Raw genomic sequence first — 25263 nt, forward strand, 5'->3', positions numbered from 1 at the left:
GGCTCTTTTGGCAACCACGCATATAAAGACCAGTTTTTTTTAATAGTTGGTGCAATTAAAACTGGATTTGGCGCAATTACCCCAAAGTAGGTATATATCTATATATCTATAAAAGTGAACGTGTCTGTGTGTCTGTATGTGTGTATGTGTACATTTCCCTACGCAATAACTCTGTCAATTTTCAGTCTACAGACTTGAAATTTGATATACAGGGTACTGAGATTTGGGAAAATCGATGTGATCGGTTTTCGGCCAGAAATTCGGCTGTTAAGGGGTCAATATTCAAGGATTTGATGTTTGAGAACTCTACCAAACTCCTCCCACAATTTGAGGTCTAAACACTTGAAATTTTAGATATAGGTTCCTTGGACATCTAACTTAATAATGCGATTTCAACCCAAAACAATAAATGTTAAGGGTTCATAATAGGGGTCAAAATTAAAACAATTGACCGTTTTTGTTTTGTCTGTTTGTTTTTTTTTTGTTTTTGTTTTTTTGCTCTGCATACACCTCCAAACATCCGGGCAACGCCCGGCTGAAATGCTAGTATATCTATAAAAATGAAAATGTGTGTGTGTTTGTGTGTGTGTGTGTGTCTCTCTCTCTCCCTCTCTCTCTCTGTCTGTCTGTCTCTCTCTCTCTTAGTGTACATTTCCCTACACAATAACTCGGTTTACAGACTCGAAATTTGACATAAGGGGTATTAAGATTTGGGAACATATTTTTGATCGGTTTGCGGCCAGGAATTTGGTTGTTTAGGTGTTAAAGTTTAAAGACTTGACCTTTGAAAACTCTACCAAACTGCTCCGCCAATTTTGTGTCTAAACACTTGAAATTTTAGATATAGGTTCTTTTGGACATGGATCAAACTTTATAATTTGATTTAAGCCCAAAACAATAAATACTAAGGGGTCAAAATTGGGGTCAAAGTTAAAAAAATTACTTCAGTGGTCTCTACCAAATTACTCAGCCAATTATTTAAAAGTTGACATAAAGTGTATTCAGGTATAGGGCAAATTTTTTAATCGAAAATGTGGCTGCCAAGGTCTCTAAGTTCAAAATATTTTACATTTGCGGTCGCCAGTAAAATATTAAGCCAATTTTGAGGTTGAAAAATTTGAAATTATGAAAAAAGGGCATTAAGATATGCAGCAAACTTTTAAATCTGTTTTTGGGCGAATGTTTCGCTGTCAAGAGGTCAAGGTTAAAAGAGTTGACCTTTGCAGATTCTACCAAACTCCTCCGGCAGTTTTGAGTCTAAACACTTGAAATTTTAGATGTAGGTTACTTGGACATCGGTCAAACATTTTAATATGATTTCAGCCCAAAACAATAAAGGTTAAGGGTTCAAAATTAGAATCAAAGTTAAAGAAATTTGACCTCTGCGGTTCTTACCAACTTTTCTCTATGGTAGTTAAGGAATCCTATTCTACGGAAAGGCATTAATATATACATATGCACATAAAGTTATGAACAGTACACAGGGCCCGAGAAAAGCCGGACTGAACAGCTAGTATATATATACATATATATATATATATATATATATATATATATATATATATATATATATATATATATATATATATATATATATATATAGGGTGTCCACAAAGTTTGGCTACATTATGCAGCCAGACTTTGTGGGCACCGTGTAGATTATGCAGCCAGACTTTGTGGACACCCTATATATATATATATATATATATATATATATTTATATATATATATACTAGCAGGGGTTACCCGGCGTTGCCTGGGTGATCGGCCCCCTTCCCACTCCGAGGGGTAACAAAAAAAGTAGCCCCTCTGGATTTAAATGCTTGGTGCCGGCCTCCCCCCTTCAGGGAGAGATAATCCCTAACCCCACCTTTAGGGAGGAGGGTTCCTGGAGGCTTCTCCCCCCCCCCCAAAGAAAAAAGTCACATCCTCCTGGCCTCTTCGCCCCCCCCCACCCTTGGGGGGACACCGGCTCCCTCCTTTGGGGGGAGAAACTGCCAAGCTCCCCCCTTTCGGGTGAGAAAATACCAGGCTTCCCCTTTTGGTGGGGGAATGGTGGCATGGCCTTCGTTATAAAGATGGCCGGCCAGCTGAAAAAATGACGTCATCGCCGAGGTCCCAACAAGCAAGATATGTGGAACTCTTAGACTGTCAATAAGGAACAGTAATTTTTACAGACAGCATTACAAAGCTTCAAAATCGGATTGAAATAAAGAACACGATGATTTATACTTAAACTCATCTAATATTAATAATAAAAAATAATTAAAAAAACACAAGTTGTTTGTTTAAGTATTATAAGCAATTGAATATTTCGTTAAATTATAGATTTTAAAGATTAGAATGCCTTCTTTAATCACATATAAATTACATTTTAAAAAAGTGAAGGAACACGATTTGATTCGTAGTAAACTTGAAGTTTATTTAATATAATTAAATGAAAATTATGCATGTAAGATTATGAATATTTGAAGCAGAACACAAGCAAAACATTTGATATGAGTTAAGACAATAAACAAATATTAAAATTAAACTATTTTTTTAATCAAAATGAATTTTTTTTTTAATCCAAATGAATGTTTTTTAATCGAAATGAACAATATTTTTTTTAAATCAAAATGAATATTTTTTAATCAAAATGAATATTTTTAATGGGTTTGTATTACTGTACACATAGATTCGAAAAAGTTGTCAAAAAACAAATATATAACAAATAAATGTTATCAAAGGCAAGATAAGTTACTTTTCTACCAAACTGGATATATTTTTCGTATTTTTATTCAACTTTTTCGAATCTATGTGTACAGTAATACAAACCCGAAATGAACTTAAGACCACGAGTGAACGCGCGTTTTTTTTTAGTTTAGTTTCATAAGTATTTTTTAATTTTATCTTTCTAGCTTTAAAAAAAGTTTTAAAATTTTATCAGCCGGCATAATTTATTTTTAAATATTGAAAAATTTCAGGAAAATTCATTTTTGCTAGATTTTTAAAACATGTGTGTCAACAGCTTAAAAAAATCGTCTCTTCAAAAGAACGTGTTTTAAAGAGGACGGTAGTGAACGTGTGTGTGTGTGCGTGTGTGCGTGTGTGCGCGTGTGCTGGGTAGGACAGCGTTTGTTTTCGTGTTGTGTGTACGTGTGTGCGGCTAGCGCCAGAATGGTGGACGTGGTGTTGGAAGTTGGATTGTGATGGCTGGTGTAAGTTTCGTAATTTTGTAATTTGTAAATGGCAAGTTAGGAAAAATATAAACCCTTTCAAGATGGACAATAAATAAAGCCATAATATTTTATGGTAAATTTAAGAGCGTAGGAACCATAGTTTTTTAGGAGATGTGATTATTGGATTAACCAATCAGAAATCATCTGTGGCACACACATTTCTGTTTATATGTATATATATATATATATATATATATATATATATGAGACATATCGTGTTTTAAATCTGAAGCCCAAACGCAGAGTTAAACACATTATTAATTTGAATAATTTTAAAGGAAAGCTATATGTTGACTTTTATGCATTGACTTTTGCAACTTATTGAAAAATCTCTAGTCACAAAAGTATCATTTTTATGGCTCTTTCCCATCTTGGCTGAAGAGAAGAATCTATTCTCCACAATGTTAACGCGGTTTGACGTCGGAAATTTTCAATTAATTACCTCCATCGAAAGTGTTGTGAAAGCACTATGATCCAAATTTAGTTTACGAGCTAAAAGCTTCTGTAATCTTTAAGCGAATATAAATATTAAGCGAATATAAATATTAAAAATGATATATGAGTATAATATAACATTTGTCTCTGAAAAAGTTTGTAAAATTTATTCTTTGTAAAAATAAATCGTTGTTTGACAAATTTCCCGCTTTTCTAGCGACCACCCTGTATTATATTCGATCCAATATATAGTAATGATTAGAAAAGGTAAAAAATGACTCGTGCGCCAAAATCGAGAATCGAAACCAAAACGTTTAACTTACAACTTACTTCTTCCTTTGACGTGAATGGCTGCGCTAAGAAGACATATTTACTGCGAGGCTAAAAATTAAAACATGAACCAATAGGTGCTACGTTAAGCATGCATATTCGTAATGCCATCACCTGGCAAATTTCATTTTGGTTTTATTGTCACACTTTTGCACCGATTTTTCCCGACTAGAACTCAAATATAAAATTTCACATTGGTTCGAATACCCTATATATTACGTTTCGTGTCTGCAGACCAAAAGCCGACAGAGGACTTTGTTGGCAATTTTTTAAACACATATATGCAAGTATAAATAGGGTATGATAGCTGAATGAATATAAGTAGACGTAATAGCTAACTCAATATGATCATTCCATAAGATAACCGAAAAAACTAATAGGGAATTAATTAAAATGAATGTTTAAAAGAATATTCAAATTAGCTAGATCCTTTGCTAGTGAATGTAATTGAACGCCCCATATATAACAAAGTTTTTGTTCCTTTTTAAATAAATAGAAAAAGGGGTCTTTAATATAATATCAATACGCAAAAAAAAAATGATAGGAGTATCGATACATATTAATTTCTATAATACTACACATATAAAAGTATATTTTTCCTCGATCCCTTATATTTTTTACACTTACTATGGCAATATCAGTAGACTAAAGAAAGGTGGCTTAATTCACTTGTCCATTGTGATGTTTCTGGAAAGAGTACTTACTAGCGAGGTATGTTGAGATTTCTGTTAATTACACAACAGACCAAAGCCATCCGTATTTCTTATGTACACAGTTGATGCATTTAGCTAAATGATAATACTAAAGTCGATACAAATGCCACGTATGAACGGATCTAAAACAAATATCCCGCATTCTTCAAATAAAAACGGTTAAGCGCTCCTGTTTTGTGTGCGTGGCACTCCTGATAACTTACGACCAAATATGTTAAAGTAACATTTACAAAATGGCACCGATCCTAAACGTACCAGCTAAATTAGCCTAAAAGAAAATGCCTTCCTCTTGTATTCCATTTTTTTTGTTTGTTTAATTTGAAGGTTTACAAAACCTACTTACATTTGCTTTGTAATCACGATTTTTGTCTTCAGGGTAAAAAGGAATGACCAACTACGGATATTTATAGAACAAATATCTTTTTTTATGCTGGCTGTAAGCGGCTTTATTGTTGTATTCAACACGCGTGCCCGGTAAATCCTTTTCTACATTTTGTTCATTTTCTATCGTTTGATTCTCAAAAATACAGAAACTTTCTAGCTTTTCTTACTGACGAATTTGAATTCAAAAGGCGATAAAAACTGAATTAATAATTTGATGAACCCTAATTTTACCAGATACGCATATCACGTTTGCACAGTAATTCTCATTAGATAACGGAAGTTAAACGACGTTGAGGCTAGCATAGATCAAATGGGTGACTATTTGGGAATACGAGGCGCCATATGTATTTAACTAAAATCGTATGTATAATATCTAGGGCTGTAACAACAGAGTATTCTTATCATTGTTTTGACTCTCGGGTATATACCCGACACAGTAAGACACAGTAAATCAACAGAGAACCACACCATATAACAGCATATAAGATATCAACGGATACACACTCGAGACTCAAAACAATGAAAAGAATATGCTCTTGCCCTAGGCATAATAATATCTCAGGGAGAGGAATGTCTTTGCCTTGCACTGCTGCAGGTCACCATTTGGTAAGGTGTAGAACTTTTAACCGCCTTGTGATATTGGGGAGGGGGCACGACACAGTATTTAACTTTGGTCCTCGTTATAAGGGAAGTAGTTAGTAATTTGACAAAGAGTAGATATTTCAACTTGTGTGATTGATTACGTAAAATATATATTAACAAAACATATAGACGTGTATACACACACACATATATGTATGTAATTATGAAAAGCCCTTAATATATATATATATATATATATATATATATATATATATAGTAATTAAATAATTATTATAGTCAATGATTATATATATATATATATATATATACTCCTATAAATTCGTCTTCTTTTGTGTGTACTGATATTCATATTAAAACCCCTCTTTTCTATTTATTCAAACTCCTATCCTTACATCATCAACGCTCTGATCCCCAGCTGGCATCAATTGTGATGGATGGCTCTCGTCTAGGTGAGGCCCCGTGTTTTGACAAGCTTCTGGGTTTGACCTTTACTCCTGATCTGAAATGGAATACGTACATCAAGTCTGTTGCCAAGGTCGCTGGAAAGATGGTGGGATCCTTCTACCGCTCCAGAAGATATCTCACTACTGATGCAATTCTCTATTTATATAAAAGCCAAGTACGTCCAAGGATGGAATACTGTTGCCATATCTGGGAAGGAGCTGCTAAAAACAGCCTATCCTGCCTTGACAGTGTACAAAAAAGACTTCGTGGCTTAGTGGGGGTGCCCTTTTCTCTACCCTGGAACCTCTCTCCCACAGAAGAGACATGGCGAGCCTATCCTTGTTTTATCGTTATTTTCATGGCAGGTTCTCGTCTGAACTCCAATCTCTGGTCCCCCCTCGCCAATCTTTCACGAAAAAACACCCGTCTAGCTGAATCCACTGTGAAAAATTTCCCCCACTCTATATCTGTGCCTAAATCAAAACGCGGATTCCATGAACAAAGCTTCTTTCTTAGAACTGCACGCCTGTGGAACTCTGTTCCGTCTGCCTGCTTCCCTCCGGACTACAACTTGGATGTCTTCAAGTCCAATGTTAACAAATTCCTAATGAACTGCCCCCTTAAGTAAACGCTTCATCAAATCTCCACACTAACGTAATGTACTTGCAATAACCCTTATCCCTGAGTGGCTTCCGGGCCTTCATAAGTGGTGACTACTGTGTAAAAAAAAAAAAATTAAAAAGAAAATACAACTTTTTTTTATATATATATCGCTTGTGGAATTGCATTCACTAGCTAAAGATCTAGCTAATTTGCATATTCTTTTAAACATTCATCTTAATTCATTGCCTATTACTTGCTTCGGGTTTCTAATGGGATAATCATCTTTAGTTAACTATTACGTGTAATTGTATCTATGCAGATATTCTACATAATTTATACTTGCATAATATTTGCGTAAAATGTTTATAGTAAACACAAAATCGTTTCCATATATATTTATGTATACGTATATATTTTTGTTTAACAAATTTTGCCTACCAAACTCCTCGTAAAAGTTTTGGTCTACAAACATGAAACTTCATATATAAGATATTTGAATCCATGCGAAACGTTATATTTGGGTTTTAGCCCGGAAAAATGGGTGCAAAAGAGAGAAAATTTTTAAAAAAATGAAATTTGCCAGGTGAAGGTCGAACGCCGGCATTACGAATGCATAACGTAGTAGCTATTGGAGCATATTTTAATTTTTAGCCTTGCAGTAAACATGTTTTCATAGACCAGTTATTGACGGCAAAGGAAAAATAAATCGTGAGCTAAACGTTTTGGTTTCGATTCTTGGTGGTGGGGCATGATTTTTTTTCATATTCTTTTAAATCATAACTATATATTGCATCCAATCAATCTATCTATTTATATATATATATAAAAGTGAAAATGTCTGTCTGTCTTTTCTCTATGGTAGTTAAGGAAGACTATTATGCAGAAACGCATTACTTTACATATTCACACTTTTTAATACATACATATGAACATAAACTTATGAACAGTACATAAGGCCAGAGCAAAGCCGGGCGAAATTGCTAGTATATCTATAAAAGTGAACGTGCCTGTGTGTCTGTGTGTCTGTGTGTGTGTATGTTTGTATATTTCCTTACGCAATAATTTTGTCAATTTTAAGTCTAAAGACTCGAAATTTGATATACATCGTACTGAGATTTGGGAAAATCTATGTGATCGATTTTCGGCCAAAAATTTGGCTGTTAAGGGGTCAAAGTTCAACGATTTGGCTTTTGAGAACTCTACAATAAATGTTAAGGGGTCATAATAGGGGTAAAAGTTTTTTAAAAAATTGACCTCTGCGGTCTCTACCAAATTACTCAGATAATTTCTGGTCTAAATATTTGAAATTTTGCATAAAAGGGTATTCAGAGATAGGGCAAGCTTTTTCATCGGTTTGGGTCGAAAATTTTCAGTTACCAATGTATAAATGTATGTATGTATGTATGTATGTATGTATGTTTGCATGTGTGCCTAAAACTTTCGACAAAGGCGACGAATTTTTACCAAGATCAGTATCGTTTAAAGGTTCGACCTTTCATACGACAAATATCGAAAAATTAGCTAAAAACATAAATATCTTCACCTTCAACTTTTCTACAGGGGGGTTGCTTTTTTCGCCGATATTTTTGAAAGTTATCCTCTCCTTTCGAGTGTCTAGCCTTTATTTAAACATGAATCACTTCCGGTTTGGCGGTGGTCGTAACCGCAAGGAAGTCTATTTTTTCACCGTTCTTTTCCTCCTTCGCGGTACGAACTCTCTTGGTATACAGACCCATTTTGTGATAATCCTTATAGCATATATAAATATATATGGAAATAATAATCCAACGCAATGAAAATAATAAAATGTATTTCCTACTCAATATAACTTGTTTGAAAGAAAAAACATGTAACATCCAAATACTTGGTGCATCAATGACGTGGAAAATGTGTTTCTTTTCTTTTTAGAGAGAATTAGGAACGTAAAATTGTCCAAAAAACTAACAAAAACATATTCATTAAAATTCATGAACACACCACATAGTTTTAATATGCAGTAGAACCCCGGGATACGGCATTAACAATTAGTAATAAAGTACAGTTTAATATACAATACGTGCATATAATAAATAACATTATGAATAACCTCGTAATCGGGGAATATACCGTAACCAGGGGGGGGCAGGAATGCATCGTATTCTACATGGTAACTGAAAAATGTATCCTAGGGCCACCGTATTCCGGGGTTCTACTATATATATATATATATATATATATATATATATATATATGTTGAATTGTTTCGAAATCATATATATATGCATACATATATATGCCTATATATATATATGTGTGCATATATATATATATATTGAATTAGAATACATATATATATATATATATATATATATATATATATATATATATTAGACTGTGATGTCGAAATAATTCAACAACATAATGTATTTGTCAAAGAATCTGTTTTTTGGGGGGTTTTTTGCTGTGTATTATGGAAATTTACTTTATGTTGGTATGTTTTTGAGGATCATGTTCTAATAGGATCTGATGTCTTGCAAATTTATTGCTATATTGGTTAGACTTAAAGTAAACATTGCCTGGAAATAGTTGTAAACTAATGTAATTTCTTTGTGTATGTTTTATATTAAAAACATATTTGCAAAACCTATAGATATCATTAAAAATACATATCCATGTATGCATATATATATATATATATATATATATATATATATATATATATATACGTGTGCATGTGTGTGTATTTTAACGATATATATATATATATATATATATGTATATATACATGTGAAAAATCATCAAAAGCACGTATACATAAGGCATTTTTGCTGCTGCATTACAGATCTTCAGTCTGCGTTTTAATACCGATCCTTCAAACTGAGATTGATAACCCCTTTATTTTTTTAGTATGATCTTTTATCCGCTTCGAGATATACATAGCCATTCATAGAAAATTGGTAGAAAGGCATTTAAAACTGAGATTCAAAGCGCAGCCACATAGTCAATAGTCAGGAGAACTTACCCTTATGCAATAAGACTCTTCACAGAATGCGCATGTAAACGAAGATACAGATAGGGGGGAGGAGATAAAACGTGAGAGAATGAGAGAGAGAAACGAGGAGGGGCGTATCGACTTTACTACTTTATTGCAAATGTAATTTCTATTTAATTATTACTTTTTTATTTTTTTCAGGTAAGTTACGAAGTATGGCATGGGCGCAGGTGAGATTTTTCTTTTGATATTATTGTGTGTGTGTGTGTGTGTGTGTGTGTGTGTGTGTGTGTGTGTGTGGGTGTGTGTGTGTGGGTGTGTGTGTGTGTGGGTGTGTGTGCTGGTTAATGGTTCGAAATTACAAAAAAATCATTCCGCAATCATAAATTTTGTTCATTATTTTTTTTTTTAGGCTAATGCCTACAAATTTTTGTTTTAGCGCCTAATTCACGTTCCATGAACCGTAAATAGGTTTTTGTTCATTTTGCTGTTCTTCTGAGACGAGCAAATGTTAGTAATAGCCGATATAATATTTAAAAAAAACAAAACAAAAGGCAGAACGGTGCTTAAGGAAAATTTGGAAAACAACAAGGTAAATCAAGGAAAATTCACTTTAAAGATTATAATCAGAGAACTATTCCCATATAAAAACACCTTACACCAGTTTAGTAGATTCTCAAGATGTCATCTAAGATTTGAACGGCAGAGAGAGCTAAGATTCTCAATTCATGATTCAAAACTCATTTATATATATATATATATATATATATTTATATATATATATATATATAAAGTTAAGACAATATAAATTAAATATAGGTATATATATATATATGAATTAATATGTCACATGAATTAAGAAAAAAGCATCATATGAGAAAAATTATATTAACTCTTTATGGAATTTCGAATCCTAATCATTCTCATCAGAAGAGAAGAAAAGAGCTAGGGGACATGTTAAAAATTCCGGCGCCATTTAGCAAATGATACACTAGCCTTGAAATGAAGTTTTCTTTTCTTAATTGAACCTACAAATATATCTATATATACCAATATTTATTTTATTTAGTCTTATAAAAAATATCATGCTATGCTCCATCCTCAGGTGCGGAGCTTCTTAAGCTTATATAAGTGTTGAGCTTCTTAAACATTGCTTTTATAAGGGATTTATCCGAATTCTTTATTATCACTTGGCATGTGTTGCGTATGCCAGAGGAAAGAATTTTCAAAAATTGACAGTGGTCACTGAACAGTAGTCTGACCATTACTTAGGTACAACGGGCAAATTATAAAGCAATCTCTTAGCTGCTGAAATAAACCCCGCTGCTGTGATTGATCGTAATGAATGGGGGTCTACGTGTTTTAACGGCATTATGAAAGCATCAAACATTGTCAAACTGCGTCAAACAAGGGAAAGAAATATTGTATCGTCCGCCGTCCTAGCCATATTTTCCAACAATCCACACTCTTGCTCAATTTGTTGAACTGCATACACACAGTAAAATAGACAAAGTTGTAAGAAATCGAAGGCAGTTTCCATGGGATGTATATATATTTATATATATATATGTATGTTTGCACATATATATATATATATATATAGAGAGAGAGAGAGAGAGAGAGAGACAGAGAGAGAGAGCGCGTGTGTGTGTGTGTGTGTGCGTGTGTGGGTAACGATGGGTGAGCTGTTGTGCGCGTTCGAAACGAATTAATTAAGTATATAAGCAACGAAATTAAACTAACCAAGCGAAATTAAACATAATCTCCATATATAATATTTTGATTGCAGAAATTCTCCTCTGGACCGAATTACCGTAGGTTTGCAATAACAAATGCCACATAGAAATTTATTATGTCTAAACAATTATCCAACATCTTATGTAACTTTAGAACGCCGTTTAGGGATTCTGAAAGCGATTATTGCGGTTAAATTTGTGGCAAATACTTTAAAAGGCACCCCCACTACCAAAAACTCTGAAAGCTGTTCTTAACACGGGAATATTGCCGGTTACCATTTTGAAAGCCGTTCTTAAAATGCAGAGGTTGAGGGTGTCTATTTCGAAAGCAGTTCTTAGCATAACGAGGCTGCGTGTTGAGCAACGACAACAAAAACAACAACGACAACAACGAAAACTACAACAACAACGACAACAACGACAACAAAAACAACAACAACAACGACAACAACAACGACAACAACAACAACAATAAAACCGACAACAAAAACGACAACAATGACAACGATGACAACAACAGCAACTACAACGACAACAACAGCAACAACAACAACGGCAACAACAACAATAACAACAACAAAAGCAACAACAACGACAACAACAAAAGCAGCAACAACGACAACAATGACAACAACAACAAAAACAGCAACAACAACGACAACAACAGCAACAACAACAACAACAACGACAACAACAGCAACAACAACGGCAACAACAACAACAACAACGACAACGACAACGACAACAACAGCAACAACATCAACAGCAACAACAACAACGGCAACAACAAAAGCAACAACAACGACAACAACAACAGCAGCAAAAACGACAACAATGACAACGACAACAACAACAGCAAAAACCACGACAACAAAAACAACAACAACGACAACAACAAGGACAACAACAACAGCGACAACGACAACAACAAAAGCAACAACAACGACAACAACAACAACAACGACAACAAAGAGAACAGCGACAACAACAACAACGACAACGACAACAGCAACAGCAACAACAACGACAACAATGACAACAGCAACAACAACAATAACAACAACAATGACAACAACAACAATCACAACAACGACACAATCAACTGTACATTAATTTTTTCTACGAGAGGAGAGGGGCATGTTTCCACCGGGCAACGCCGGTTAATGCTAGTGGTTAATAGAATTTTATTCAGAGTGCCATTGTTAATGTTGCTTGTAAACAAGATAATTATTGTTTGTATTGTTTTGATTGTTTGGACAATTATTCTTATCTTGGGTGTTATTAGCACAACGTTTCGGTCGATGAAACCTCCGACCGAATCCTTCTCTTAATTCCTTACACTGTGATTTCTAGAAAAAAAAACGGAAACACACGTAAGATGACTATGAAGTAAGATGTCTATCCAGATTTTTTTTTTACTAATAGTAACAATTAGCAGAAGGATTCAGTAAAAAATTGGGGAAGTCTTGAAAAAATACCCTAATAACCCCTGTAAATTTGCTTTCTTTTTTTTTTTTTAATTTACGGACACACCCTCAAATATAAGGTCCGATTTCATGCAATACAGAGCTAACCCCCCTCCTTTAACTTAGTTGAAGAATATGGAGTTTACAACAGACGAAGGTCGGAGAGTTCATCGACCGAAACCTTATGGCAATTACACTCAAGATGAGAATAACTGTCTGAACAAGCAAAACAATAGAAACATTTATATCTCATCTCAAAAATTCAGAACTGCAAGATAATTATTGTAATTTTGTAAATAAATGTAATTAAAACAGGTAAGGTATCAAGGCTGTAGAGGAAAGGGGAGATTTTGTTTCGCAATGTTTACAAAGGATTTTATTTTTTGTAAGTAGATTGAATTGGAACAATAGAAAATATCCTATTTATCATGGCAACCGTATCATAAATCAGAAATTGCAAACCGGTGTTGATTATAATAAAAAAAAAATCCACAATCATATTTTAGACTGGATTTGATGGGCGGGAAGGTTTGGGAGGTGATACATAATTATTTGCTTTCAAAAAAATGTTTGATTCTTAACAAGTAATGAAATCAAACTTTTGTTCATAATTTTATTTTTATATTTTAAAAGTATTTAAAACAAATAATACTAAAATCAACATATCTTTTATGATTTGGAAATGTCTTGAGTCATTTTAATTTTGAAAATAATATTTACAAATAATCAAATCATACGTACTAATTTTAAATAATTTAAATGTTTGTTTGTTTTTTTTTTTTTTTGTTTTTTTTTAAATAGTTAAGTTATTCATTAGCAAACAATTATTAACAAATAATAAATTTTAACTCTGTTTATAAAATAAAAATTCCATAAGAAGTTCGGTGGCCTAAAATCATTGTGTATTTTTTTTTTTTTTTTTTTTTTACACTGGTTCGCAATTTTCGATTTCAGATAAGGCAACTATGATGGAGAGGATAATCTCTATATTACTATTATATCTTCTCTTCATTATGTATGTGTAATAGCAGCAAACTGTGTAATCGTGACAAACAGCAACAGATAATTTCAAGTATTACTAAACGTGTGGCTAAAATATAAATAAACTCTATTTATAACTTAAAATATTGCAGCATTAAGACTTTTTTTAATTCAATTCATAATATTATATAATCAATTCTTAATGCTGCAATATTAAGTTATAAATTTATTATAAGTAAAATAATAAATTATTAAGTTATCAATTTATTATATTTTTTACTAGAATATCTTGTCCTTTTCTTTTCTAGTTCCAACAACTAGTTCTTTACTTTTCCATGTTTAAGCTTAACCATATTACTTTTCATGCTAGCGTTTTTCTATTGTAATATAGGAATAGTTTATAGACTCTCAAAAATCCACACTAGAATATTTTTTTCTCAGTGACCATGGTTAAACGGATATAGTACTAGGTTAAATTCAATTGCAAATTAACCAATTCTGGATAAAGTTACAATCCTCTGTACGACTAATACTCAAAACATTACACATTAGTTTGAATTTCTACACAATTATCGTTGGTAGAACGAGAGCATGCTATCACCATGGTTTTGTACGAAATTTTTTACTGATTCTCGAGTTCGACGTAAAATTTCACGAAGTCAACAACATAAACCTGTAGAAGGTCAGAAAAACGTTGGTAAAATAGCATTCAAGATGAGAACAGTATTTTGAATACCAGTACCGGCGGATATTCCCTTGCAATTATCTCCCTTGTTTACATAGAATACTTCCTTGCAATTATCTCCCTTGTTTACGTAGGATACTCTCTTGCAATTATCTCCCTTGTTTACGTAGAATACTCCCTTGCAATTATCTCCCTTGTTAACATAGAATACTTCCTTGCAATTATCTCCCTTGTACATAGAATACTCCCTTGCAATTATGTCCCTTGTTTACATAAAATACACCCTTGCAATTATCTCCCTTGTTTACATAAAATACTCCCTTGCAATTATCTCCCTTGTTTACATGAAATTCTGCCTTGCAATTATCTCCCTTGTTTACGTAGGATACTCTCATGCAATTATCTCCTTTGCTTACATAAAATACTCCCTTGCAATTATCTCCCTTGTTTACATGGAATACTCTCATGTAATTGTCTCTAATATTTACATAGAATACTTCTTTGGAATTATCTCTCATGTTTACGTAGATTACTCCCTATAAATTATCTCCTTTGTTTCATGGAATATGCCATGCATTTATCTCATTAAATACTCCATTATAATTATATCTTCTGTTTACAATTCTCTCCCTTGTTTTTATAGAATACTCCCATTCAATCATCTCTTTTGCTTATATAGAATACGCCATCGCAGTCATCTCCCATGTTAACAAAGAATACTCTTTAGCAATTATCTTGCTTGTTTACATAGGTACTTCCTTGTCTTATCACCCTTGTTCTCATAGTATACTCTCTTGCAATTATCTTCCTTGGTTATATGGAATACTACTTTGCAATTAGCTTTCTTGTTTGCATAGAATACTCCCTTGCAATTACCTCTTCTGTTTATATAGAATACTCCTTTGCAATCATCTCCCTTGGTTTTATAGAATACTTTCTTACAATTATCTCTTTCGCTTACATAGAATATTCCATCGCAATTATCTTCCATGAGCACACTTTATGGCATCTCCTTTATTTACATAGATACTCTTTTGTATTATAATCCCTGTTTACATTATATATTCTTTTACAATAATCTTCCTTTTTTATATGGAATACTACTTTGCAATTATCTCTCTTGTTTACGTAAAATACTTCCTTTCAATTATATCCCTTATTTACATGAAATACTTTATTTGCAGTTATGTACTTTTGTTTACATAGAATACTCACCTGCAATTATCTCCCTTATTTTTATAGAATACTACCTTGCAATTATCTCTCTTGATTTCATAGAATACCCCCTTACAATTATCTCCCTTGTTTTCAATGAATCATCACAAGGTCTATGACAAGAAAATATTCTTTTCATTATTGTGACTCTCGAGTATATATCAGTTAATATTTAATATATTTTTAGATTAAGTGATGTAGATCTTGATTAATTAAATGTGTCCAACTTTGTCGGATATATACTCGAAAGTCAAAACAATGATAAGAATATTCTCTCGTCATAGCCCTAATAATCACTTGCAATTATATCCCTTTTTTACACAGAAAATTCTCTTGTAATTATCTCTTTTGTTTACATAATATACTGCTTTCTATTATCTTTCTTTGTTTTTATTAAATACTCGCATGCAATAATCTCCCTTTGTTTACATAGAATTCTCTTCTGCAATTGTCTCTAATGTTTTCATAGCATACTTCTTTGGGATTATCTCCCTTGTTTACCTAGAATACTCTCTTGCAACATCTCCTATTGTTTACGTAGAATAATTCATTACAATTATCTCCCTTATTTACATAGAATACTTCATTGCAATTTTCTTCCTTGTTATTATAAAATACTTCGTTGCAGTCATCTCTCTTTTTTACAGAGAATACTCTCTGGCAATTATCTCACTTTTTTTGCCTTTATTTATGGTTTCTCCACCTCGTATCAGAAGATTTGACAGTTTTCCTTATTTAACGCATGGAGGGGGGTGCGATTTGCTGCACTTTTATTTATTTTTGTCTTTAGAATTCAATGGATATTGTCTCAAAAACATTTTGTTTCAAAGATGAATAGTTTGTTTTTTTTTTTTTTGCGGCAAGTCAAGTATTCAAAGAAAGTTCTACCGAAAGTTCAAATATGTGACACTGATTTACAAAAAAGATTAGAAGCACATTCTTCAACACACCTCAGCATATCTTGAATTAGAAAATAAATAGGAGCATATTTTATCACACCCACAGGCAACATTCCATAGCATTCCGATTTCTATCAGAGAAAATGGAAAAGACCTTTTTTGATGCCAGGTATTTGTAATATTATCATGGGGTCAAAACAAAATAGTGATCGACTGATAAATTTAACCTGATGAAAAAGTACGGATGCCAGGCGGGGGGGTGGATTAACGGTCATGAATAAATCATCGATTGATAACGGTGTACTTTTTACGACCTAATCTCCTGCTGCTTTGCATCGGCATTCTCTGGTAGGTTACTTAAGCAGCAGAGAGACGCTGAAGCGATTAGCCAATCAGTTGTCAGAAGACATGTTGCCACTACCATCATCATCATCATCATCATCATCGTTATCGTCATTGCCATCATCATCGGCATTATCATCGTCATCATCATCATCATCGTCATCGACATCGTCATCATCATCGCCATCATCATCATCATCATCATCATCATCATCATCATCATCATCATCATCATCATCATCATCATCATCATCATCGTCATCGACATCGTCATCATCATCATCGTCATCATCATCGTCATCATCATCATCGTCATCATCATCGTCATCATCATCATCATCATCGTCATCATCATCGTCATCATCATCATCATCGTCATCATCATCGTCATCATCATCATCATCATCGTCATCATCATCACCGTCGTCATCGTCGTCATCGTCGTCGTCATCATCATCATCATCATCATCGCCAAAACACACATGGAGGCAGAACCCTTTGAAAATCCCAAATACGTATATTTGATTTCACTGAAGTTTAAAACCATATTGATAAGACACTAATTCAGGTGTTTTCGAACATTCTAGCTTCTTCCGACGATATTTCGAGGCAGAAACTGGCAGAGGAGGGGGGCAGTAACAACAAATAAAGAGTTATGGTATTCTGAGCAGAATGAAAAAGTGTATAATAGTGGTACTCATTCAATCCTGAACAACATCGGGTCTACCTGCTCCCATACAAGTAAATATACACCGGTCTTTAGTATACGCAATGGAAGATTGTTTTGCAAAACTACATTTGTATACTATAATGATTTCTGAATTTTTGAGACAGGTTTGAAAATTTCGATTTTTTTTAATTATTCAGACTATGGTTCTCATCTTGAGTGTATTTTCCCAAGTTTTTGACACATGTAACCTCAGGTATATCTTGTCCAGCTCAGGTAACTTTCTGTCGAGCTCGGGAATCTGCATAAAATTTTGAACGGAAGCGTTTATTTAATTCAATGTAATTGTTTGCAAATACTTATGGCGTAATGGATAAAGTACAGAGTAAACTCCAGTTCTAAGGGGCAATGTTCTACGATTTGTGAATTACAACTTTTTCCCGCTCATGGCTGACACAGCGGGGGTATGCTACCCCGTGAATTAAATAATGAATTTCGTCCAAAATTCCATGGTGATTCCCGAGTTCAGCAAAAAGTTTCCTGCGCTCGACAAGATACACCGGAAGAAGGTGGAGGTTTCATCGGCAGAAACATTGCAGGAATATCACTCAAGATGAAAGTCTTAGTCCAAATAATTCACGTAACACAGACTATAATATTCTCCATAAAACATTCAGAATATTTGTTTCAATAAAAAAAATCTTACTTTCGTATGATAAGCATTTCAAAAAAAGTTTTGTTTTGTTTTTTTTTTATTTTTGATCGCCGAAACCTGAATTACTTCGTGATCGTCCGAAATTTAAAATTAATTTTGACGCCGTAAAACGAAGCTTTAGAAAGTTATTTCTTTCTTGAATTCAAATTTAAAGCCAAAGTTCAAGTATTATAATTCAAATACTAATTGTTTTTCTAATTTTTTTGTTTATTGCTTTTTATTGTGTAGACGTTGTTCAAATTGCACGTGCGTTTGTCTCCTACGGCTTAATGGTATGTCAAATTACTGCAAAATTACTCTCAAATTTTCGAAAAGTTACGAAGTAAATGCATGTCCGACGTACACGCCATCGCTTAACATTATATAAATATGGCGGACTTGTTAAAGACTATCGTGATACCTTGTAATTTGAAAATTAATTATGACAACTTTAAACTGCTGATAAAACTAATAAGGCAGGCGCCCAGTTTGATGGTTGATCAGCGCTTGTAATTAAAAATAAAATAAAATGTTAACTTCGTGCGCGTCCCTGTATCGAAAACCTATTGTTTTAAAAATTTTAAACACCATTTTAATCTCTCCCTTCCTCCCTCCCCCTCTCTCTCTCTCTCTCTCTCAGTGAAGTAATATATATACATATATATATATATATATATATATATATATTATTTGTTTCTTTGTTTGCATATACATATTATTTTCTCTTTATTTGCCTATAAAGTAGAACATCGGATAACAGCATAAAAAATTAAGAACAAAATACAGTATAGTATATAATACACATGTATATAATTAAATAACATTATAAATAACACCGTAAGGCGAAGAAGATACCATAACCAGGGGCCGAAAAAACATCGTATTCCACATCGTAACCCGGAAAAAACGTATCCTAAGGCCACCGTATCCTGGGGTTCTACTGTATATATATATATATATATATATATATATATATATATATATATATATATATATATAAAGGCAAAGTGAATGAAGTGTTTAACTGATATAAGCAACGGTAAACTTCAATCTAATATCATATACCGTAACCAGGGGTCGTAACCTGTAAAATCCCTATCCTCGTCCTACAGTATCCCGGAGTTCTATTATATATATATCCATATCTATGTATCTTCCTATGTATGTATGTATCTATGTATCTATCTATATCTATATCTATCTATCTATATATATATATATATATATATATATATATATATATATATATATATATATATATCTGTGTGTGTGTGTGTGTGTGTGTGTGTGTGTGTCTTCCTATAGAGAAATAAAAACAACGCAAGCTCCACCCAGCTTTTTGGAATTTCCAATGTCTTTTTCCGTTTCTAAAATGGAACAGCGTCACACTTTTCACAAAATTTTCAAATATTTTTACTGGTGTTTTTGTTTTCTAAATTTCACTTATCCAGAGGAAGTCTCGAAATAAAGACGAAACGTTGATGAACATATAATGCGATCTGTTCCTTTTTATTACTCTATTTCGTCGGGATACTATTTACATTATTCTCCTCATATGCTCTTAGTTATATTTTTTTCTTTTGTGTGTACCCTTGTATTCTTTACTATCCATTCAGCGTCTATATCTCTATAGTATTTTTATTTTCTTTTAGGCTACTGTTTTTTTCTGATGGATATTAAACTCTCACACACATACATGCATACATACATACATACATGCATACATGCGTGGATGTGTGGGGGTCCGTGTGCTAAAACGTTTTCATCTTAAATTCTAAGCAATTATGCAGAATGTAAAAACTATGCATAAATAGAATTCAGCGTAATAGTGAAATGAAAGCAATTAACTAATTATAACCCATAAAAAGAATTAATGCTCGTTTTTTTAAAGGAATCTGCTAATTATTAAACTTTCGTGTAGTCGCTCACATATCCGTGACTAAGTATATTAAGAAGTTCGTTTTAATACTTTTTAAATAGAAAAGGTAGGTTTTTAATATCAAAGTCAGATCGAGAAAAAACTCAACTTTATAGGTATCTAAAGAATGTTTGTTTGGTGGTTTTGTTTTTAGGGAGCATCACTCCTTTTTTCCGAGTTATTTAATGTTGAATCCAGTCATTTTATCTTTCCCCTTCATTGTAACTTCAAATATTTAATGTGTATATGTAATTTTGAGGAGATGTATATGTGTGTGTATGTATGTATAATTTCGAGGATATGGTCGCGCGACTCGCGCGTTGGCAGCGTATCTAACCTTAAAATTTTCATAAACTCTTTGCATTAAATTAGGATGTATTTTGGCAATCACGCGTCGAATTTTATCTCTCAAGTGGTCTATTGTTTTTGGTTCATCAGCATAGAGATGGGGTTTTACATATTCTCAAATGGATATACGGACGAGATGGCAAATTGTCAGGTCTATTTCTTGAAATTATTCCTTCATCAAATGTTCCTCTCGGTAAATTGACGATTATTATTTGCAATTTGAAAACGCTGCTCGGATGTCAGTGTTTTCATAATAAATTGCCGAACAAAGCTGAACTCAAAACATACGATAGTTGACAGATCTGCAATTTAACAAAATAGAGTTGTTCAATCTAAAATTATATCGTCTGTAAAAAAAAACACACCCTATATGTATGTTTTCAAACTTTTTCTTAGTTCTTTCCATCATAGTGAATTTGGTTCGTGGTGCGCGTGCTGACATTAATGTTTAATTCGAGCCAGGAATTAATCTATTATAATATAAAATGAAGTCTGTGTGTGTGTGTGTGTGAGAGAGAGAGAGAGAATATGTTTCTGTGTGTGTGTGTGTGTGTGAGAGAGAGAGAGAGAGAGTATGTTTTGTGTGTGTGTGCGTGTGTGAGAAAGGGAGAGTATGTTTCTGTGTGTGTACGTGCATGTGTGTGTGTGCGTGTGTTTGTGTGAGAGAGAGAGTTCCTACTGGAAACGGTTGAGCCGAGTTTTTTTTTATGGGTCTGGGAGTGTTCTTATGGAAGTTTTGTATCGAAAAGAACCGAGTAAAAAAGGAAGTCCGATTTTAAGGTAAGACTTTCATGCAACCTCACATTGCAAGTGCATTTCAGAAGATTTATCACCGCACGAGCAGAAAAATCCAGCCCATAAAATCGACTGCAGATTCTTTTATAATACAGGGGCGCGTTCGAAATGAATGTTCCTTTTTAGAGCACGATTGAACCATGATACTTGACGTTTGTGCGTGTAACTTTATCCCAAGTCATTATGTACAAAAGAATTTGCTAACATGAACAGTTGGTTCTTTGATAAGACAGGGGCGCGTTCGAAGTGAATGTTTCTGTTTGGAGCACAATTGAGCCAGGATACTTGACATTTGCATTTGAAACTTAAAGTGAAGTCATTATTTATAGATAATTTGATAAAGTCAACGGTAGATTTTCTCCAGTGCAATGTAGACTATAATGTATGGTGGACTAAGTCACTGTGGGGAAGCATGTGAAGCTTTTTCCCGGTGCACTGCGGGGGGGGGCGGGTACTAACTATAGCAGCCAATCAATCGGTTTGATTGAAAAATGGGCGATTTCACCGATTTCGATGACAATAAAAGTATGGGTGGGTGGAGCATTTCTTGATCCTCATTTGATCCCGGACAACCTCGGGTCTCCCAGCTAATGATTTTCTAAGCGACAGATTGGAATACTTCTTTAGAAGGGTCAGGAAGTAAAACACATGTCGAGCAATTTTGTTACCAATTAATAATTGATATATCATGGTCGACTTGCATTTACTGTTGTAGCTCGAAACTCCTACACGTTAGAATTTTGTGTTTCCGCCCTCTTTCTCTCTCTTCTCTATTTTCTACTTATTTCTATTTCTCTCTCTCTCTCTCTCTCTCTCTCTCTCTCGTTCTCGTATCTTCCTATCTCTCTCTTTCTCTCTCGTTCTCGTATCTTCCTATCTCTCTCTTTCTCTCTCGTTCTGATATATTCCTCTCTCTCTCTTTCTCTTTTCTTTCTTTCTTACTGTCTTTCTCTTGTATTTCATCATTCTAATATTTGTTTGAACTTATCTCCGCGAAAGTCATCAACACCACCATTAATCAAAGTCAACAACACAATAACTATTTCTTCTTCTTCTTCTTCTTCTTCTTCTTCTTCTTCTTCTTCTTCTTCGTCTTCTTCTTCTTCTTCTAACAACAACAACCGGATCATCATCACTATTACATTGAGTAGCAGCGCTCTCTAATCGAATAAGTCCTCCGTCCCCTTCATATACATACTTCCTTTCTCTTTCTCCTCTTGCTGCTCCCTCTGACTCTCTCGATCTCTCTTCTAATTCCGTTGTTGTAAACTGCATCGTACTCCCACATCAACACGATTTCTCTCTCTTTCTGTGAATATATATATGTGTGTGTGTGTGTGTGTGTGTGTGTGTGTGTGTGTGTGTGTTTATCTATCTACCATTTTCTATCACGCTTGTTCTTTTAACCGGCTAGAAATTAAAACGAATAGAGAAAGAGAGAGAAAGAGAGAGAGGAAGAGAGAGATTGAGAGAGAGAGAGAAAAGGAAAGAAAGAAAGGATGAGAAAGAGCGAAAAGAACGATAGAACGATCAAGATTGCGTACAAAAGAATAAAAGGGATGGAGTAATGAAAGTGAAAGGGTGAGTTCTAGAAAAGAAACAGCGAGGAGGTTTAGGTAGAAGTAAGAGGTAGTGCTCGTAGTAGTCGTAGTGCCAAAGTCGATGATAGAGAGTGAACAGAATGCGTATATATAAGACTCTTTCTCTCCTATTCTTTCTTTCTCTCTTTCTCTAATGTTGTGTCTGTATATCTCTTTTCCTCTCTGTCTCTCTGGTTCACACATACACATGCACATTCTGTGTGTGTGTGTGTGTGTGTGTGTGTGTGTGTGTGTGTGTGTGTGTGTGTGTGTGTGTGTGTGTGTGTGCACGCATGACTCCAGATTGTATGTATTTTCATGTTATACAAACCCTGGCGGAAGAATATTTCCATTCAGAAATCTAGAGAAATTAAAGCAGACGATGCAGTATCAGGAAACGCCTCTACATTCGCTGTTTCTCTCTCTCTCTCTCTCTCTCTCTCTCTCTCTCTCTCTCTCTCTCTCTCTCTCTCTCTCCGTATCTATCTATCTATCTATCTATCTATATATATATATATATATATATATATATATATATATTTATGTATCTCTCAAGCACACACACATTGTAAAGCCTTCGTTGTTTCTCTCTCTCTCTCTTTATCTATCTACCTACCTATCACACACACACAACCATAGAAAACCACACACAACCGCACAAAATCACATACATACAAACTGTAGTTTCTCCTCTGTTTTTCCCATCCCTTCCTGCTTCCTATCTCCTATTCATCTTCTTTCTTTCATTCCCTATCGTTCTTTTTTTTGTATTCTGTCTTTGTGATTGCTTCGTTCTTCTTTACCCCGCCTTTCCTTCTCTCTTTCTCTCTCTTTCTCTCTCTCTCTCTCTCGCTGTTTCTACTCTCTCTGCTGTTACTTCTTTCATGTATCTCTCTGATTTTCATTCCTTATTGTATCATTTCTTCTTTCATTCTCTATTTCTCTCTTTCCTTCACTTATATGTTCTTCTTTAATTCTCTTTCTCTTTTTACCCTATCTCATTCCTTTCTCTCTTACTCTCTTTCTCTTTCTCTCTCTCTCTATCATTCTCTCTCTCCTCCTCTCTATTCCTCTCCCTCTTTCGTACAGGTTCTCAATGCCTCTGCGTATTCCTGTCGTACAGTTTTCTCTTGCACGCACTCATCTCCTCTCTCTATTTGTATCATCCACACCCTCTCTCTCTCTCCCGCTCGCTTCCTCTCTCTACCCCCTCTCTCTCTCTCTCTCTCTCTCTCTCTCTCTCTCTCTCTCTCTCTCTCTCTCTCTCTCTCTCTCTCTCTCTCTCTCTCTCTTTCCGTGTCAGTCTTTTTGCCCGTGCGCCTTGCCTAGTGGAGTGGATGTACTAAAAACGATGCTTCCGTCTCTACACTGGATGGATGAAGAAGAATCGCCGGTACTTATTTACTTACCCATCTATGCATAACACACACACACACACACATACCCCCCACACCCACACACACACATATATATATATATATATATATATATATATATATATATATATATATATATATATACATACGTGTGTGTGTGTGTGTGTGTGTGTGTGTGTGTGGATATGTGTGTTTCACGATTATCACTTATTTAAAACTGAATTTTGAATAGATACACACATTCTCAGACTGCTGTAGTGTTGTCGAGTTAGATCTAAGGTTATTCATTTATACAAGTAGCAGTGTTCTTTTTTCTTTTGTTGCGTATTATCCTCCATACTTTATTGCTGTGTGTATTGTGTTCCATACTTTGAACGCAATACATATACATACATATATATATAGGCACATACACCATACATACATAATAAAATACACCATTTCTCATGTGCACACATAATTTTATCGCTCAGCAATAGATGCGAATTTGAAACTACAGTAAGCGTGTTTAAATGGTCATTATTTACATTTCTTATTCCACTGTCATTTGGCTCTGTTGTTTTGTTGTTGTTTTTGGGGGTTTTTTTTCTTTTTATAATTATTGTGCACCTTTTTTTTATTCCTATCGTACGACCAAGGATTGTTGTCTACAACAGAGAGATAACGAATTGATACCGGATTGTTGAGGAACCTTTGTAATTGTTATGTAGAAATTGTGTATATACGATGAATTTGAGGTTGTCGAGTTCGGAGAGGAATTAATTGAAAATTTAATATTAGTCTGTTCAATGAGTTTTACACACACACACACACACACACACACACATACATATATATATATATATATATATATATAT

At 34.0% G+C, this 25263-nt stretch overlaps 1 protein-coding gene and 1 long non-coding RNA gene across 9 annotated transcripts in view; one reads left to right on the forward strand and one right to left on the reverse strand.

The window, feature by feature from the left end:
- LOC145297766 (uncharacterized) overlaps window positions 1-25263 on the forward strand; it is a 704274-nt gene that overhangs the window by 165973 nt on the left and 513038 nt on the right. For 4 of the 8 annotated variants that reach the window (XM_080144012.1, XM_080144020.1, XM_080144030.1 and 1 more), the window contains exon 1: window positions 24236-24423. The exons of the other annotated variants lie outside the window; for them this stretch is intronic. In XM_080144012.1, the coding sequence (XP_080000138.1) occupies window positions 24382-24423 (42 nt within the window). In that variant the 5' untranslated portion in view covers window positions 24236-24381. Of the gene's footprint in view, window positions 1-24235; window positions 24424-25263 lie in introns of those variants that run through there. 8 annotated transcript variants of the gene reach the window in all.
- The window catches only part of LOC145297807 (uncharacterized), a 325339-nt gene that overhangs the window by 106664 nt on the left and 193412 nt on the right, over window positions 1-25263 (reverse strand). The window lies entirely within an intron of this gene.

This window comes from Euprymna scolopes, chromosome 2 (assembly GCF_053919585.1).
Source record: "Euprymna scolopes isolate OS-2025 chromosome 2, ASM5391958v1, whole genome shotgun sequence".
Taxonomy (NCBI): domain Eukaryota; kingdom Metazoa; phylum Mollusca; class Cephalopoda; order Sepiida; family Sepiolidae; genus Euprymna; species Euprymna scolopes.